The sequence below is a fragment of the Loxodonta africana genome, chromosome 4 (assembly GCF_030014295.1).
Source record: "Loxodonta africana isolate mLoxAfr1 chromosome 4, mLoxAfr1.hap2, whole genome shotgun sequence".
In the NCBI taxonomy this organism is placed as follows: Eukaryota; Metazoa; Chordata; class Mammalia; order Proboscidea; family Elephantidae; genus Loxodonta; species Loxodonta africana.
Window position 1 is genome coordinate 80457914 of NC_087345.1, and position 18040 is coordinate 80475953.

General features: G+C 45.8%; 1 protein-coding gene across 1 annotated transcript; it reads left to right on the forward strand.

Moving 5' to 3' along the window:
• The first annotated feature begins 1136 nt into the window (after positions 1 to 1136).
• On the forward strand, positions 1137 to 13112 carry SDR9C7 (short chain dehydrogenase/reductase family 9C member 7). The gene is made up of 4 exons (XM_003405563.4): positions 1137 to 1425; positions 5364 to 5622; positions 6305 to 6468; positions 12136 to 13112. Exons 1-4 carry the CDS (start codon positions 1137 to 1139, stop codon positions 12351 to 12353), a joined length of 930 nt encoding a protein of 309 aa, XP_003405611.1. The 3' UTR covers positions 12354 to 13112.
• The last annotated feature ends 4928 nt before the right edge of the window (positions 13113 to 18040 follow it).

Genomic DNA, 18040 nt, shown 5'->3' on the forward strand with positions numbered 1-18040 from the left:
GAGGTTTGCATTCTGTTACTCCTCACCTCAATCCTCCACCAGCTTTAGGTCTGTTTTCAGGGCTGGGTCCTTGACCTGAACCCCCCTTTCTGTTACCCTTGGTACAGAATGCCCAAGCCCTGCTAGACTCTTCCATGGTGACACCTCCCTCATTTGATTCTTGTGCTTCCCATCATTTCATAGATTACGGAGTATAGAGATGCATCCTGGGTCTCTCCCTTCTGGGGAACTCGTGGCCCCAATTTTGTGTCAGACCCTCTAGACAGGAAAGGTATAGGGTGTTGTAATCTCTGAAGGTTGATTCCTGGAACCACCCTTGGTCCCAGCATCCTTTTGTCCCTGCAACCTATGCAATCCTGGGTGTGGCCCCTCAGTAACCTCACACTCTGTCTTTCCCATTTCTTCTCTTACCTACAGAACTATGGGAGCACATCCACCCTGGGGAAACTCTTTACTTTTCACCATCTCTCATAATTCAGACTCACCTAGGGGCAGAGAATACAAAGAGCTGATGACCTTTGTATCTTTCCCCCAAACTCAGAACTTACTTCTCTTGGGGTTTGAAGGGCACAGAAACAATTTTTATTTGCTTTACATTAATGAGTTTGTTTTATTTTTTTCCTGAAAATAAAAATTAAATTTATTTACATGGTTACACTCATGACAAATGATTCTGATCCCTGGCCCAGGGATGGGGTGGTGCAGAGGTTTTACAGGAGGGCCCTATTTTAGCTGACTCCTCCTTTCTCTTTCGCCCCTGGGCTGACCAACCAGATTAGCCATCTCTTACCACCTACATCGCTATTGGAGGCTTTCCCACCCTTGGCACCATCAGCCTTCGTGGCTGAGGGAGAGAGGGAGGCAGCCACCAGCGCTGTCAGAGGTAACAAAGCTTCAGGTTGGACTTGAATTTCTTGCATCTAGGCTAATTGATGTGCTGATGCATCCACCTATAAAAATTAGAGAGGCTCACCCAGGTGCCCTGCATCTGTTGCAAGGAGTGGAAGGGAGGAGAGCTCTTCTTCCCAGCGGGTTGCAGCTGACCACCAGCTGGGGCCTGGAGAACTAGCCGCTCTGTTGTCTCCTGGCCTGATCCTTCTTGGCTGTCATTTCACCCCTGCCCTACGGAGGCTAATATGGACCTCTCCTTTATGTACCGCTGGTTCAAGAACTGCAACTTGGTGCGAAACCTCTCAGAGAAGTATGTCTTCATCACCGGCTGTGACTCGGGCTTTGGGAACCTGCTGGCCCGGCAGCTGGTTGATCGGGGTATGCGGGTGCTGGCTGCTTGTCTCACTGAGGAGGGGGCCCAGAAGCTTCAGCAGGATACCTCCTACCGTCTGCAGACCACTCTACTGGATGTCACCAAGTCTGAGAACATCCAGGCAGCAGCCCAGTGGGTGAGGGACCAAGTGGGCGAGCAAGGTGGGGTGAATTGCATTCCTTGGCCTTCTCTGTTTATCCTTCCTTCTTTCTCTTCCACAGGCTTCTGAGAGCATTCAGGACCCTATTGTTGAGATGAGGTGGGGGAGGTGATGTAGGGAAAGGGGTTGGGTCTCTGGCTGAGTCTGATTGGAAACCATCCTGTGGTTTGGTCTGTTCATTCCAAAGGGTTGTTTCCAAGGAGGTTTTCTTTTCCCCAAACTCAGAGAGGTAGAGAAGGGACTACAACAGGAGAGGGGGAAGGGAAGATGCGTTCTGTCCTCCCAAACCTCTAAAGATGGAGGTGCCTATCTGGAACTTCAGCAGTCCTAACCATCAGCTTCTATAGAAACATGAACACATTTCCTGGTGGGATCAGGCTGCGGGGGACAGGGACATGAGGTTGGATTCCTTAAGTGGGGCATCAAGGCTAGACGGCAGAGGAAAGGGACATCTCTTCGCTTCCTTTCACGGTGGATGTTGGTTTGACCTCAGGACAAGTGTTAAGTCAGAGTGGTTGCTCCTGTTGGGAAAGGAGGCTGCAGATTGGGGGTGGACCAGGACTGTGTGAAAACCAGCCCTGGCAACTTCCTGTACTCAGGGAGTGGGTGGAGGAATGGGAGGAGGAGGATGGGTCTGTCGCAGAAGCTGCAGCTTGGGCAGAGTCCTAAAGAACTAATCTGGGGGTCTGTCCACACAGGTGGGAGGGTAGAGCCCTGGGGTCCAGGAGAAGCCAGATGGCAACTCCCTGCTTCATTTTTCATCTTTGTTCTTATCACTATTCAACATACAATATATTTTATTTATTTATTGCCTGTTTCCGTTAGTAGGATAAAGCTTCCTGGGGCAGCACTTTTAGTCTCATTTATTTACTGCTGTGTCCTTCGTACCCAGAGCAGTGTCTGACACCTAGTAGGTGCTCAGTAAATATTTGTTGAATAAATGTTGAATGAGCATCTCAGCAAGCTTGGAGCCATTTGTGTTAATGATTCATTGGGCGTGTTAGTTTCCTATTGCTGTTGTAACAAATTGCCACCAACTTAGTGGCTTAAGCTGACACTGTAAAGAAATCTTTAGAGGGAATGTTTGACAACTGTTTCAGATGGCAAGGTGAAAATAAACACGAGTTCGCTTTCCGAAAGTACCACAAGTGCATTGACATATATGTACAATGAAGTGATTTCTTGGGGTATTAAAATTAAGTAGACTCAAAGTTAAAAACCAAAATTACTGTTCCCTTTAAGTTGTGTAACAGGTCAATGAGCAATGGAAAATCATTTTATGTTTAAAACTTGGTAATAATAAGAACATTTTCCTGCTGACATAACATTTTCAATTATCATTCAATGTATAAGTTTCCAACTAGAAAAAAAAAAAAAACTAGAAAGTAAGAGGAAATTTGGGCTCTGAGTAGCTGAATGGGAACAGTGGTGGTTCAGTGGTAGAATTCTCACCTTCCATGTGGAAGACCAAGGTTCAGTTTTCGGCCAGTGTACCTCATGTGCAGCCACCACCCGCCTGTCAGTGGAAGCTTGTGTGTTGCTATGATGCTGAGCAGGTTTTAGCGGAGCTTCCAATTGAAAATGAACCTGGAAGAAAGGCCTGGTGATCTACATCTGAAAATCAGCCAGTGCAAACCCTATGGATCACAATAGTTCAATAACCAACCAATCATAGGGATGGTGTAGAACCGGGCAGCATTTTGTCCCATTGTGCATGGGGTCGTCATGAGTCAGGGGCTGAGTTGACAGCAGCTAACAACAACAACAAAGTGGCTTGAAACAGCACAAATTTATTATCTTACAGTTCTTCGAGTGTCACTGGGTTAAAATCAAGGTATCGGCAGGGCTGCATTAGATTCTGGAGGCTCTAGGGGAGAATCCCTTTCCTTATCTTTTCTAGCTTCTAACAGTCTCCCAGGTCTGTGGGGTGCAAATTGTTTATGCTTGACTACTAACCAAAATGTTGGTGGTTTGGACCCATCCATTGGTGCTGCAGAAGAAAACTAGTGATCTGCTTCTGTAAATGTTATAGCCAAGGAAATCCTATGGAGCTCGGTTCTACTCTGTAACACGTGGTGTTGCCATGAGTCAGAATCGACTCGACGGCAACAGGTGTGGTTTGGTTTTAGAGGCCTCCTATACCCCTTGGTTCATGGCTCCATTCTTCCAGTCAAAGCCAGCAAAGTCAGGCCAAGTCTTTCTCACGCTGCCATCTCTCTGGCTCTTCCTCTCTGCCTTCCTCTTCCATTTAGATGGACCCTTGTGATTACATTGGGCCCACCAGGCTAATCTAGGATAATCTCCCTATTTTGATTAGCAACCTTTATTCCCCTTTCCCATATATCCAGGAACTAGGACGTGGTCACCCTTGGGGGACATTTTTCTGCCTACCACACTGGGGACCGGATTGGGGGGGGTGTTCTTGCATGCTTTCTTGTTACCTCTGAGAGTCCCTGGATGTGACAGGCTGGCACAACCCCAGACTGCTCTGACAATTTTTTAGTTGCTCTTTGCAGAAGAAATTAAGATTACCCTCGTTCCACAGCAGGTGGTAATCCTCTCCTAGAGCAGGTTACCAGTAATGATCAGAGGTGGTGAGGAGTGTGAATCCTCTCTCCACAGACAGAGAAAACGTGAGTTGTATAGTCTTTGGGTCTTGAGGAACTTCATTTTCTCCTCTGTTAAATGAGAGTCCCTTCCAGCTAGGAAAGTTCTGAGTCCTGCCAGCCAATTGGTCTCCTGTGGTCTCTAATTGTAGGAAGACAGGAAGATAGGGTGAAGGCATGGCTTATGTAGGGATCCCAGACCTAGAGGAAGGGATGAACTGTAACTAATGTCTCTATCCACCTGCTGCAGGAGAGAGTGGAAAGTGCTCTTGTCAACAGAGGCCAAAGTGGGGAAAGGGCAGGAGCTAGGGCTGTGGGGCATGTGGGGTCCTTGAATGAAAGAGCTAGGAGGCCCTTGGAGATCATCTAGAGGTTTTTACAACAAAGTTCCTCTCCCCCTCCAAGTGGAATTTTATTTGGAAGCTCAATACGTAAAACAATTGAGGGTAGAGCTTCTCCCTCTCCTAGCAGGTTCTGGGACTCAGCCTGGAAAGTCCTCAGGCTTGTAAAACACAGACTGAAAAAAATTGTTGTAGTCCAATCTGATGAAGACTCTGAGGCCCACGCAGAGGAAGTGGCATGTGCATGGCTGTAGGTAGAACCAGGACTAGAATTTGGGGCTCTTCAACCCTGGGCCTCTGCAGGGTTGAATGACAATTAAAAAAACAAAAACGAAAAAATGAATGACAATACTTAGCATTATTTCCCTCCATTTATACCAACCCAATTTAAATAGGGATTTCCTGGGTGGTGCAAATAGTTAACGTCTCTGCTGCTAACTCAAAAGCTGGCAGTTTGAGTCCTCCCGGAGGTGCCTGGGAAGAAAAGTCTGGCAATCTACTTCTGAAAAATTCACCACTGAAAACCCTATGGAGCACAGTTCTACTCTGACACACATGGGGTCTCCATGAGTTGGAATCGACTCAACGGCAGCTGGTACTAGTAATTTAAATATCTCAGAGAGCTCTTATCACACTTTTCCATAATTGTTTTGTGTAAATATTTTATGTATTTATTTGTAAATATCATTTATCTCCTCTCTGGTTTGTGAGCTGTTTAAGGGATAAGACTCTCTCTTATTTATTTTATGGCTCTAGCACCTTCCCCTGTAATTGGCACAGAGTAGATGCAAGGATGAATGAATATGTCAATGTATGAATGGATGGACGGACGGACGGACGGATGGATGGATTTTGGTAAAATGTGAAATGGAGTTGGTTTCTTGTACTTACGTGAATAGAGAGGGGCAAGTTTGGGAGGCAGGAAGGAACTCAAACATTAATAGACACTGCTGATTTCTGCCCTGGTTCTGTCTCCCTCCTCTCACCCCCAGGCCTCTGGGCCCTGGTGAACAATGCTGGAATAGGCCTGCCCAGTGGTCCCAGTGAATGGCTGACCAAGGAGGACTACGTGAAGGTGATCAATGTGAACCTGGTAGGACTGATTGATGTGACCCTCCACATGTTGCCCATGGTCAAGAAAGCCCGTGGCAGAGTCATCAACGTGTCCAGCTCTGGTGGTCGCGTAGCTGTCATCGGTGGTGGCTACTGTGTGTCCAAGTTTGGTGTTGAGGCCTTCTCTGACAGTATAAGGTGACTGGGCCCTGGTGCCAGACCACTCTGGGTGGGAATGCTGGGAAGTTCACCTCAGGAAGAGAGAGCTGAAGTGATAGTATGTGGGTAGGGGGATTCTGGAGGGAGGACGCTGAAACAATAGCAGAAGGAAAGCTAAACCTCAGGGGGCCTTCATTAAGGGCCAAGAGAAGAAGGAACAAAGAAAAGAGCCAGAGGAGATGGAGGTGGTCAGTCTGCCTGCCCTAGAATGAGTGAAACCCTATTTGGGCCTGTGAGAGTAGAAGGGAGAGCCCCCCAAACAGACAGAGAGGGCCCCGGGGTTGCCTATGGGGAGACACTCATAGGAGGATATAGGCCTTGCATAGAGCCCCATTCCCTTCATGGATGTTGGGTGTGGGGCTGGGAGTGGGAGGAACCTGGCAGCAGGAAGGTCTTGGCCTAGATTCTCTAGTTGACTTCCTCCCCACTAGATTTGCCTAATGCAAATTACCCAGCCACTGTGGACCAGGCTTGGGAAAGGGCCAAGGCCCTAAGGAAGGCCTTATTTCATGTAGGTAATGCCTGGCCTGGTACAGGGGTTGAAGGTACACCTTTCAGGTTCCTGGGGAGACAGGCTCCTCCAAAGATGTCAGAGGTGCCTCTTCTTGATGGCCCTCTATCATCTTGGGGCCCCACACTGAGTCCAGCTCTTCTTTCCCAGGCGTGAGCTCCACTATTTTGGGGTCAAGGTCAGCATCATTGAGCCTGGAAACTACCGGACGTCCATTCTGGGCAAGGAGAACATAGTGTCTCGCATGCGCAAGCTGTGGGAGCGGCTGCCTCAGGAGACCCGGGATAGCTATGGAGAAGAGTACTTCTGCATCTGTAAGTCCCCCAGGCACGAGAGGGGTCCTGGGAGGGATGGGGACACTCTGAGGGTTAAGGGCTTGCTTTGGCCTTACAGATGATGAGGCAGAGTCTGAGGGGTTACAGGTCTAGTGGCAGAGCTGGGGTTTGAGAATAAGAGAACAGGTGAGCAACTGCTGGGAGTGGCAGGACCATGGCCGCTGGTGGTGGGGGTGGGGAGTTGGGGAGTTATAGAGATGCTGCCCAGTCCAGGCACCCTGTCCCCTCCAACCTTAATTTTGCAGATGAAGCAGGTGAGAATGCATTGAGATAAGTATAAAGAACCGATCAAAAACATGGCCACTGGAGCCAGACTATACCCATTGCCATCGAATCGATTCTGACTTGTAGCCATCCTATAGGAGAGAGTAGAACTACACCACAGGGTTTGCCGATGTTTTGGTTAGAAGCCTGAACTCTTAATCACTGTGCCACCAGGGCTCCAGAGCTAGACTGCCTGGGTTTAAATCCTCCTAGTATTGCCATTTACCAACTAGGAGACTTTGGGGATGTTTTCTAGTCTCCCTGTGCCTCAGTTTTCTCATCTATAAAATGGAGCTAATGATAGTGCCTACTCACAGGGTTACTAAAAGGACTAATATCTGTGAAGTGCCTTGCGCACGCTAAAATTGGTTGCTGTCATGTGGATTCTGACTCAGAATCTGTCAGAGTAGAACTGTGCTCACTGGGGAAGTAGAGCACCAGACCTTTCTTCCAAGGAACCTCTGGGTGGACTTAAACCTCCAACTTTTGTTTAGCAGCTGAATGCATCGTTTGCACCACCCAGGAGCTCCTGCATACACCAAAACTTGTTAAACAAAAAGGAAAAGAGCTCCCAGGCATTTAAAAGAAAGGGTCTCCCAGCAGCTCCCATCTCTCCCTGAGCTTAGGATCTCCTGTGTGTCTCAGGTGCTTTTGAGGGTGGAAGAGGGGCATCACAGCTGTTTACTATCCCCCTAAAAACTAAAAACTCTCAGTCTGGGGGACAGAGAGAGCCCTGAGCCTTGGGGAATATGAGGAGGGGGTGGCCTGAAGCTACAGTGGAGGAGGAATTGACCAAAATGTCTTTTGGAGCACCTCCTGGTAGGGGAGAGAAGACCCCATATTCACTGAAAATTCAAGCCAAACGCACTGCCTTCAAGTCAATTCCAACTCATAGCTCCCTAAAGGACAAAGCAGAACTGCCCCATAGGGATTCCAAGGCTGTAAATCTTTGTAGAAGCAGATTGCCACACCTTTCTCCCAGGGAGCGACTGGTAGGTTCATACCACTTACCTTTAAGTTAGCAGTCGAGTACTTTAACTACTGTGCCACCAGTTCTCCCATAATCACTCAGAAACATGTAATCTTGAAGCTGTGCTGGTGGGTTTCAGAAGGAGCTGATTCACAAAACTGGCTAGCTCTCTCCCAGTGCCTAGGAGAGAGAGCTGCCCCTCAGAGCCTCCTCTGTAGCTGCCCTTGTGTGGGGTGATCTCTGACCTGGCCATAGAAACTGGCCCTGGCAGGATCAGCTGGCACCTACTTAGCAGCTATCTCACTTCTTCTTTGCAAGCCCCACTACTAGCCAAGAAGCTGGGGCTGGCAGTCTGCTGGCTCAGAAGGGTCCCATTGGCCAGAGCAAAGAGCCTTCACCCATCTCTGCCCCCTCTGGACCTTCATGGCCTAGTTACAAATTTCCCTAATGCAGACTGTGTTTTTCTCTTTGCTTTGGCTTCTGTGAAACCTCTGAGGGGAAATTTGCTGCCTGGTTAAGCAGCTCTGGGACTAGACTGCCTGAGTGCAAATTTCAACCGGCTTGTTTGCCTTGGGCAGATTGCTTGTTGCTATTAGTTGCTGTGGAGCCATTTCTGACTCCTGGTAACTCCAGGCCAGCAGAGTAGAACTGCTCCATAGGGTTTGCAAGGCTGTGACCTTTTCAGAAGCAGATCACCAGGCCTGTCTTCTGAGGCACCTCTGGGTGGTTCAAATAGCCAACCTTTCAGCTAATAGTCAAACCCTTACTGTCTGTGCCACCCAGGTGGCCTTGGGCAAATTACTTAACCTCTCAGTTTTCTATTTGTAATGGGTTGTGAGAATTAAATGAGTTAATATGTTTAAGATGCTTAGGATAGCCCCTGGTCCATGGAAAGAATGATTTGATAAGGTTGCTGGTATCTTTATCCTCCTGTAGCCTGACAGGCTGGCCTCCTTTTATCCATTACACTGATACCTATAAGCTGTAAGTTCTTGTATTGCAAAAAGATCCTTAGATACTTATTTTGCAAAATTCAAAGTGATGAAGTGTTAAAGTAAACCCAGAAACTCTGGATGAGCTAATAAATCAATCAAACTGATGGCAAGCATCGGACTGCCCTGCGGTTGCAGTGCAGGTGATTCTGGCTCGTGGCAATGCTGTGTGTTGCAGAGTGGAACTGTGTTCCACAGGGCTTTCAAGGCTGTGACCTTTTGGAAGCAGATGGCCAGGACTTTCTTTCAATGCATGCCTGTGGGTAGGTTCAAAATGCCAACCTTTTGTTTAGTAGTCAAGTATAGCACCCAGGGACTATTTAACTGCCCGGAAGGGTTAATTTTAGTGGTGTGCTCCCCTGGACATCATACTTCAATGGAGTAAAAAGCCAGATTCATTTAATACCTATTTTGCTGTGCGCCTGCCACATGCCAGGCACTGGGCAGGGGCGGGGAGTCAGAGTGAACAGAACAGCTGAGGTTGGTGACTGCAGGTAGGGAAAGGCTCAATGGCCAATGTGGATAAGTGCCATGGAGGAGAAGCACCGGATTATAAAAAGAGAAGGGCTGGGCGTCAGCCCCCCAGTTTAGAGCAGAACATACGGAGGGCTTTTCTGAGTTGACTTTGAGTAAGAATAAATATTAGGCGGCTGGGAATCAGAAAGGGGGGAGGGGAGGGAAGTTTTCTCTGGAGAGAGGACAATTGCTGGAAAGCCCTGGGGACTTTGAAGAAGCTAGGGTGTCCCTGAGTAGTACAAACAGTTAACAAGCTCAGCTGGTAAATGAAAGGTTGGAGGTTTGAGTTCATCCTCAGAAAGAAGGAAGGCCTGGCAATCTATTTCTGAAAAATCATCCCTTGAAAGCTCTATGGCACACAGCTCTTCTCTGCCACACATGTGGTTCCCGTGAGATGGAGTTGACTCCGTGGCAACTGGTTCGGTTTTGGTTTAGCTCTTCCTGGGGAGGGACTAGATCAGAAGTCCAGGACCTATTCCTGGGAAAGGAGGGGAGGATGGAAACTCAGCTATTGGGTCCATACAAAGTGTCAAAGCCTAGTCCCTGGTACTTCATAAACTTTACCTTGCTTACACCCCACAATAAAAAAGAACACTTTCCTAGGTGACTGAATCCGAAGCTCACTATCTTCCTCACTGTCTAGGAGAGTGGCGGGGGCTGGCTTGGCACCTCTGTGTCCCTTCACACACAGTGACTAGCAGGATGCCCAGAACAAAATAGGAGCTGGATAAAGAGCTGAGCGAAACTGAAAGAATGTGCCTCATACAGCTTCCCCCATCTGCGTACCTTCTTCCACCCCACTGCCTAAGCAGTTCCTCCCCCTTGTCAGAGCCCAGTTCCAAAGCCATCTATTCAGGTCAGCTTACCTGGACCTTGTCAGCCCACAGAGTCTCCCTGGCTCTGAGAGAGCACACATAGCCCTGATCATCTTGAATGATCCCTTTGACACTCAGCCTCCTGCCTCGGACCCGCTGGTGGTGGTCTGTGTCAGGCACAAGGCTGGACGCCCAACGTTGGCTAAGTCTATCTTGGGACGGTTTGGCTTTTAAGTTAACACGGCTCTTTTGGGGACCCCAAAATGCAGTTTGGCATTTTCACCACAGCTGTTTCCTCATCAGGAAACAGAGAAGGAGTTCCTCAGAGTTTGGGGGGAAGGGTACTTGATGTTTCATCCCATGCCTCACTTAAAAGTATCCCCTTCCTGCAACCACTCACCAGTGTCCTCACCCCTATGGCATCTATAGATGTTCTATACCATGTAGGTGAATTCCCTGCCTTCCTAGGATACCCCACAAAGTTGGGGCAGCTTTGGTTCCCCTTTTGTTTTTAAGTCTTAATTCCGTATTCTGGAAGCCTGACCCTCAGTCACTATTTAATCCAGGAGTCCTTGGACTTTCATTGAAGTATGAGTCCCAACGACCTGCCCCTGTCCCAAATCCCTAGGGCGAGGGTGCATGTTGGCCCCTTTACAATGTACAGTGTGGCCTGTCTCCTATTTAGGTTGTGAGCTTCCACCAAATTGGACCACTTGAGTGCCCTGCACCCAACTCCACCCCCACGTGCACAATGCAAACAAAATAACCTTTCACAGTTGTTAGTGCCTTAACAGGGGCCTGTCTGTGCCTTAGATCCTTGGAGTCATACAATGGTCTTATGACCAAGGCAGGGAAAGTATTATTATTCTTTGATAACATTTTTTCCCTGCATACTTTTGTAGAACATTTGGGGCCTCTAGGAGTTACAGCTGACTCTCGGTATCCAAGAGGGATCAGTTCCAGGACCTACTCGGTCACCAAAATCTAAGGATGCTCAAGTCCCTGATATAAAATGGCGTAGTATTTGCATATAACCTATGCACATCCTCTCATATACTTTAAATCATTTCTGTTGCTAGGTGCCATCGAGTTGGTTCCAGCTCATAGCGACCCTACGTACAACAGAACAAAACACTGCCCGGTCCTGCATCATCCTTACAATCGTTGTTTTACTTGAGCCCATTGTGGCAGACACTGTGTCAATCCAACTCATTGAGGATCTTTCTCTTTTTTGCTGACCCTCTACTTTATAAAGCAAGATGTCCTTCTCCAGGGACATGTCCAAAGTATGTGAGACCTAGTCTCACCAGTCCTTCTTACTACTCAGCCTTAGTCTGGAAGGTCCACTGAAACCTGGTCTACCAGTGGCAAAGCTTCCAGTATCACAGCAACACCCAAGCCACCACATTATGACAAACTGACAGACACACGGCAGAAATTGTCTCTAGATTGCTTATAATATCTAATATAATGTAAATGCTATAAAAATAGTTGTCATACTGTATTGTTTAGGGAATAATGACAAGAAAAAAAAAGGCTTTTTTTTTTCCCTGAATATTTTCAATCTGCAGGTGTTTGAATTCACAGATTTGGAACATCCAGGTACAGTTGGCTGACTGTACATAGAAAAGAAAAAAAAAAAAAAAAGGCTCCAGTATCTAGGAATCCCACCAGCCAAATGTTTTTATTTTCTTCCAATTTTTCTATGTGCTTATAAGCACACATGTTCTATCCTGTCCTCCCCTGCCATCTACCTTGCTATTAATTATCGTCATTATTCTCCAAGGAAGGTATTATTGTCCCCATTTTACCAAAGCTGAAAGTTCAAGCTGAAGGTCATACAACTAATAAGTGGCAGAACCGGGCACAGATCTTCTTATTACTCATCTAATGCAATAGCAGGAATTCAAGGCACAATTGTTGAATGCAGAGAGAGATAAGATTATTTACGGTGTGTGTGTGTGTGTGTGTATAAAGTCATCCTGGAGGGCATGGCAGGTCTGATTAGAGATTGGGTGTTACTCAGGTGAAACTACCTTTTATGGAGAATAACAGAGTTTTTTTTTTTTCCCCCTTGTGCCGCAAACAGATACTGAAAAGTTAAAAAACACGTTGCAGTTGGCCGAGCCAAAGATCATCGATGTCACCAATAGCATGGAGCACGCCATTGTGTCCCGGAGCCCCCGCATTCGATACAACCCTGGCCTGGATGCCAAACTCCTCTATCTCCCCCTGGCTAAGTTGCCCACCCCAGTGACAGATTTTATTCTGAGCCGGTACCTTCCAAGGCCAGCGGACAGTGTCTGAGCCAGCAAGGCTCCAGGGTAGTCAGTGGAGTGTAGAGGAGTGGGTGGGAAAAGGAACTGTGGGCATCAGATGTCCTGGGGGTCCTGGCTGCAAAAGACGCTTTGCTTGGTTGCCAGTCACTGCTGGGGAATTTACGGGTAACTTTTTTTTTTTTTTAATAGAAGACCAGTGCTGCTGGTGGAAACCTGGGGTGGCCTTTGAAGGTTCAGAGGCCTAGGGTATGGCCCCAAGAACATCGCCCAGTAAGGATAAGGCATTTGCTGGGCTGGAAAAGTCGAGGAGAGAACAACCAGCTGCTCCTGAATCCTGAGCCCCTGTCAATTATCCCCCCCATTGGGAAATACTGTGGGATTATCTAGTCCACTGGAGAATCTCAACCATCTTCCTACTGAATCTTTAGACATACATTAACCTCATTGTAGAAACCCGAAACCTAACCCATTGCCAACAAGTCCATTCCAACTCATAGCGGCCCTATGGGACAGAGTAGAACTGCCCCACAGGGTTTCCAAGGAGCAACTGGTAGATTTGAACTGCTGACCTTTTGGTTAGTAGCCAAGCTCTTAACCACTATACCTTCAGGGCTCCTTAACCTCATTCATATAACCCATTAATTTGAAATATGTAATAGAGCAGGCAAGGACAGCAAGATTATATTAAGCAAAGGTTTAAATTTTCTCTCTCTTTAGATTTTTCTATTCATAGGTGATTGGGATTTACATTAAATAACATTTTTTTATTTACTCACCATTGATTAATTCTTCAAATATTTATTGTGTGCCTATTATATACCAGGCACTACATAGGTGCTGAAGGATATAAAGATGATTAAATCGCAGTCTTGGTTTTTTATTCCTTGTTTGTTTTTTGAGCACAATGTCTAGTATCAGAGAGAGAGCAAACAGTTATAGATAGAATAGAAATAAGAAACCAGATTTTTATTGCCGTGAGGGATGCTGTTGTTAGCTACTGTCATCACCCGACTCATGAACAATGGGACGAAACACTGCCTCATCCTATGCCATCCCCATGATTCGTGGGGATTGGACTGCTGTGATTCGCAGGGTTTTCATTGGCTGATTTTCAGAAGTAGATTGCCAGGCCTTTCTTCCTATTTCATTTTAGTCTCAAAGTTCCACTAAAACCTGATCAGTGTCATAGCAATACACGAGCCTCCACTGACAGAGTGGAGGCTATGCATGAGGTGCACTGGCCAGAAATGGAACCCAGATCTCCAGCATGGAAGGCAAGAATTCTACCACTGAACCACCACTGCCCCTTTGAGGGACCCTAGAGACCATCTAATCCAGTAACTCCCAAACTTAGCTTTATATCATAATCACCGGGATAATCAAAAGTACAGATTTCTGGGCCTCAATGTCAGAAAGTCAGATTCAGCAGGGTGGAATGGGGCCCAGAAATCTGTATTTGTAACAAGTACCTACATGATTCTGATGCAGTTGGGCACTTGGGAGCCACTAATAGTTCCATAGAGGAAGTAACTAATGCTCAGAGGGGAAAATGAACTCCCCAAAGCCCCTCAGGTTAATGGCCAAGATACAGACAGAACTCAGGCGTTCAGCCTTCCAAGTCAGAGTTCTTTCTCAGTCATAGGAGAATCAGCTTCAGAAATTAGTGACTTTGTCAAATAAGTCATGGAACTATATTTTTAGAAAATAAGTTTAAACTTCTGGACCACAAGAAGCTCTACTGAAGAGACTTTTTTGATCTTGAGAATGATCAATTAATAAAGATCAAATGTAAATTATTTTTTATTAAAAAGTCTTTAACTTCTGTCTCTTCAATATCTGGCTGAACTGAAGAATTAAAAAGTGACATTAAAAAAAATATATTTCTTAATTCAGACTTTTCCCTTAGCAAGATGGACTTTCTACCCTCCCACTTTCACCCCACTATTTCATATTAAAATTTGACTAAATTATGTTGATTATCTCAGCATAGATTCAAGATACAGGTTAGAGCTTATTCCCACTTTTCTGGTGATAATTAGTCAAACTTCTTCCCTTTCTGAGTTCTGAGAAAATAAGTAAGAGACAGACAGGTGGAGGCAAAAGCATCAGTTTAGTGCTGAAATCATTGGACTGGGGTTTGAATCCCAAGGCTAGACCTTAGGATGACCTACCCAAGGGAGTGTCCATCTGCAAAGCAGACACACTCAGAATCACTACCGCACATCCACTGGGCCCTGAGAGTGGGGACTGAAAAAGAAAGGCCAGCAGACCTGTCCCTAGAAGACAGGCCCTGAGTTTGGACCCTTCCCAGGTGCACTTACCACATGGAAGAGCAGAGAGAAGAGTGTCCGCAGAAAGGTAGATCCAGAAGAGAGGAAGAGACTGAGCCACACATGCCCACCCAGTTCTTTTCTCCCTGTCTCACCAAACGGACCACCGCTCCTCCCACTTCCTAGGAAATGGAGTGAAAATAACATTTCCCTTATGGAAGAGTGGGAGCCCCTGGGCTATGCAAAGAGTTAATGTGCTTAGCTGCTAACCAAAGGTTTGGAGGTTTGAGTCCACCCAGATGCACCTCAGAAGAAAGGCCTGGCGATCTACTTCCAAAAAATCAACCATTGAAAACCCTACAGAGCACAGTTCTACTCTGGCGCACATGAAGTCGCCATGAGTTGGAATCGACTCGGCAACAACAACTGGTTTTACAGAATAATGAGGAGTGGAGCATAAGCATTTCCCCCATCCCAACATCTGCAACCACCACTGTGGATAGCGGTGGGTGTTGACTTACACGCACTGCAATGTCAGCACCACTGCCGTAATAAATTCCTTAGAAAAGCTATATAAAGACAAATGCTTTCATCTATCACTAAAGTCACTTTGCACACCTACCGATGTGTAGATTGTCTGAGAGGGGGCAGCCCCACTCTCCCAGAGGGAAGCTGAAACGAAGTCAACTGGGAAAGACAAACCCTTGGGCTACCACCAGCAGCAGCTGATATCAGTCTGACCCTCTGAGTATTACAAAAAAAAACCCAAAACCCTCTGAGTATAGCTGAATTTAAATCCAGCAGCAACTGCACCCAGGGAAGAATAGATCCCTCCAAGCCTAAAGCAAGAGTAGAGAGCAGGTGGTGTGGAGGATCTCTGACAGACCCAGCCTTCTCCCCAAGCATGCGGATCATTTAATAAACTGTGATATCCGCAAGTAAGACTGAGATTCCTGTGTATTTTCATTTAAAATTTCCTTTAACTTGAAATTTTAAAATTTTATTAAAGTAAGTCATGCTCAAGGTAAAAAAAAAAAACAAAAAACCCTAATAGCAAGCAGGGTTCATGATGAAAAGAAACAGTTCTACCTTTAATTCCATCTCCCACATTTACTCCCACCTCCCTGACACTTGTAACTTCTTTTGGTTTTAATTTTCCTGATGATTTTCTCTATTACTCTAAATAATATTCTTATACCTCCATTTTCTTGATTTATCCATTTTAAACAATATTTTTTGATCCCTGCCTGGGAAGAATAGGATTTAGGTAATCAGAGCCCCTAATCCCTGTCTCCTCTCCCTCCCACCTGTCCAAATGTGAACATTATTATTTTTTTCTACTGTTTCTCTTTTTAACTTTAAACTATAACATACTTCCTTTTGTTTTTCCATCAACTTTTGTCATTATCTTGACTCCTGCCTAAGAGGAATATTTGTGTCTGTAAGCTGATAACCAATAAATGGCGTAGAGACTGTATTAACATCGTTCTCGCTTGACCATGTAGAATGCTGTAATTACATTCTTCTCTGGGAGTCCAAAGACAATACTCCTTGGACCACTCTAGGAATCAATTCAAAGTCATTTCTTACACTTTATAAGTTGCTTAAAATCATTGTAGCTGGGTAATAATTTGAGGTGATAGAAGATCTCTCTTTTTTAACAGCTTTCTTGAGATATAATTCACATACCATACAATTTACCACCTAAAATGCACGATTCAGTGGTTTTTAGCATATTCACAGAGTTGTGCATCCATCACCACAATCAATTTTAGAAAATTTTTACTATTACCCCTAAAAGAAATCCTGCAGCCCTTAGCTATAACCTCCTAATTTTCCCCTCCTCCTCATCCCATCCCAACCACTAATCTACTTTTCATGTCTATAGATTTGCCTATTTTGGACATTTTGTATAAACAAAACCATGATATACGATCCTTTGTGACTAGCTTCTTCCAGTGATCTGGACTACCAGAACTGCACAGCTATGTTGGTGGACTGAAATCCATACCTACTGTGTACGAGGGCTTATCTCTTATTACAAGGGATTCTTGTCCAGTTTGTGGCTACACAAGGGGCCCAATGCAGCCCCTGTGCTGGGACAAATTTCTTTTGCATCAGTGCCCATCCTGCTGGAGAAGCAGTATATGAACATCAGCAAGGACCCTCAGAAGCCCCTACTGGTTTAAGAATTATTGGCGGACTGTTATCAGAATGAGTTTGAAAAAGGACTGCAGAATGCTTTAAAATCCATAGCAGAAACAAGCAGAAGGAAGAGAGGGTCAAAAGAAGTATTGTCAGCGTTTGCTGATAAGGGTAATTTGACCCATTCCCAGAAGAATATTGAGAAAGAGAAGAAGGTGAATAATTAACTTCATGCCCTTTATCCTGGCTTCAGGATATCTAAAATATGGAACCTGCTCCTTAAAAAGGAAGGACAATGTTCCTAAGGACATTGAACTGGAAAAGCATGGACCTGACCTGTCAAAAACAGGTTTCGGCAGGTGCAAAACTAAATGCCAGTCTTTGAGCTTAGCCTGATGAAGTACGCCCCCACCTCTGGACTTCTGTAAAAGGTACTGGAAGAGAAGAAAGTGGAGTTGCCTGCTCACCTCCATGAGTGAGGGAAGCCAGGCATAGATTGAGCAATTATTGTAGCAGCAGCTCAGGGCTGGCCAGCTAAGGCAGATGAAGAATTTTTACTGTAAACAAAAAGCCCTGTTGGACACTCTGCTGCCTTTTAGGACTCAAGTGGGAGAGCTTATCCATAGGTTCCCTCAAAGATGGGTGCCACAGCAGAGGAATCTTCTATCTACTAACAATGTAGTGATGTGGGACACATATAGAATGCACCTTGGAGGATGAGTTAGCCAAACTACAGGGCAAGGTTAGAGAGGGCACAGTTACTTGGGGGGAGCACATTTTTAAGACAGCCTCTACCAGTTTAGAGAAGTACTGTTTAGAAGGAAGATGGATATTTCATTGTTAGCTGTTGTTAGTTGCCATCGAATTGGCTCTGACTCATGGTATCTATTAAAAACTGACAGCTGGTAATGTGGGAGTCAAGACATGCTTGGGGTTCCCAGGGAAAAGAAACGAACCAGAGGGTAGAGCAACTCTGATCCAAAGGCACAATTATTTTCTAATCAGTAAAACCCTAGAGGAGGACAAAAGAGGATGAATCCTACCTGGCGAAGAATGTGGATGAAAGGAGGCTGGTCACTCAAATGGAAGTTACCTTCTTGTCTTGCCTCTTAAACTGGGCAAACAAGAGAAAGGAGATTCCTACCAACCTGTCAGATTCTGAGACATGAAGGAGGACAAAACTTCTGAAGGGAAAGAGGGTGTCATGGATTGAATTGTGTCCCCCAAAAATATGCGTATCAATTTGGCTAGCCCATGATTCCCAGTATTGTGTGATTGTCCACCATTTTATCACCTGATG

What these genes read in the sequence shown, in the direction of transcription:
- SDR9C7 (XM_003405563.4), top strand. Translation starts at nt 1,137, where the DNA reads ATGGACCTCTCCTTTATGTACCGCTGGTTCAAGAACTGCAACTTGGTG. An exon ending in GGACCAAGTGGGCGAGCAAG is followed by an intron (nt 1,426 to 5,363) that starts GTGGGGTGAATT and finishes TCTCACCCCCAG; the next exon opens with GCCTCTGGGCCCTGGTGAAC. An exon ending in GCCTTCTCTGACAGTATAAG is followed by an intron (nt 5,623 to 6,304) that starts GTGACTGGGCCC and finishes CTTCTTTCCCAG; the next exon opens with GCGTGAGCTCCACTATTTTG.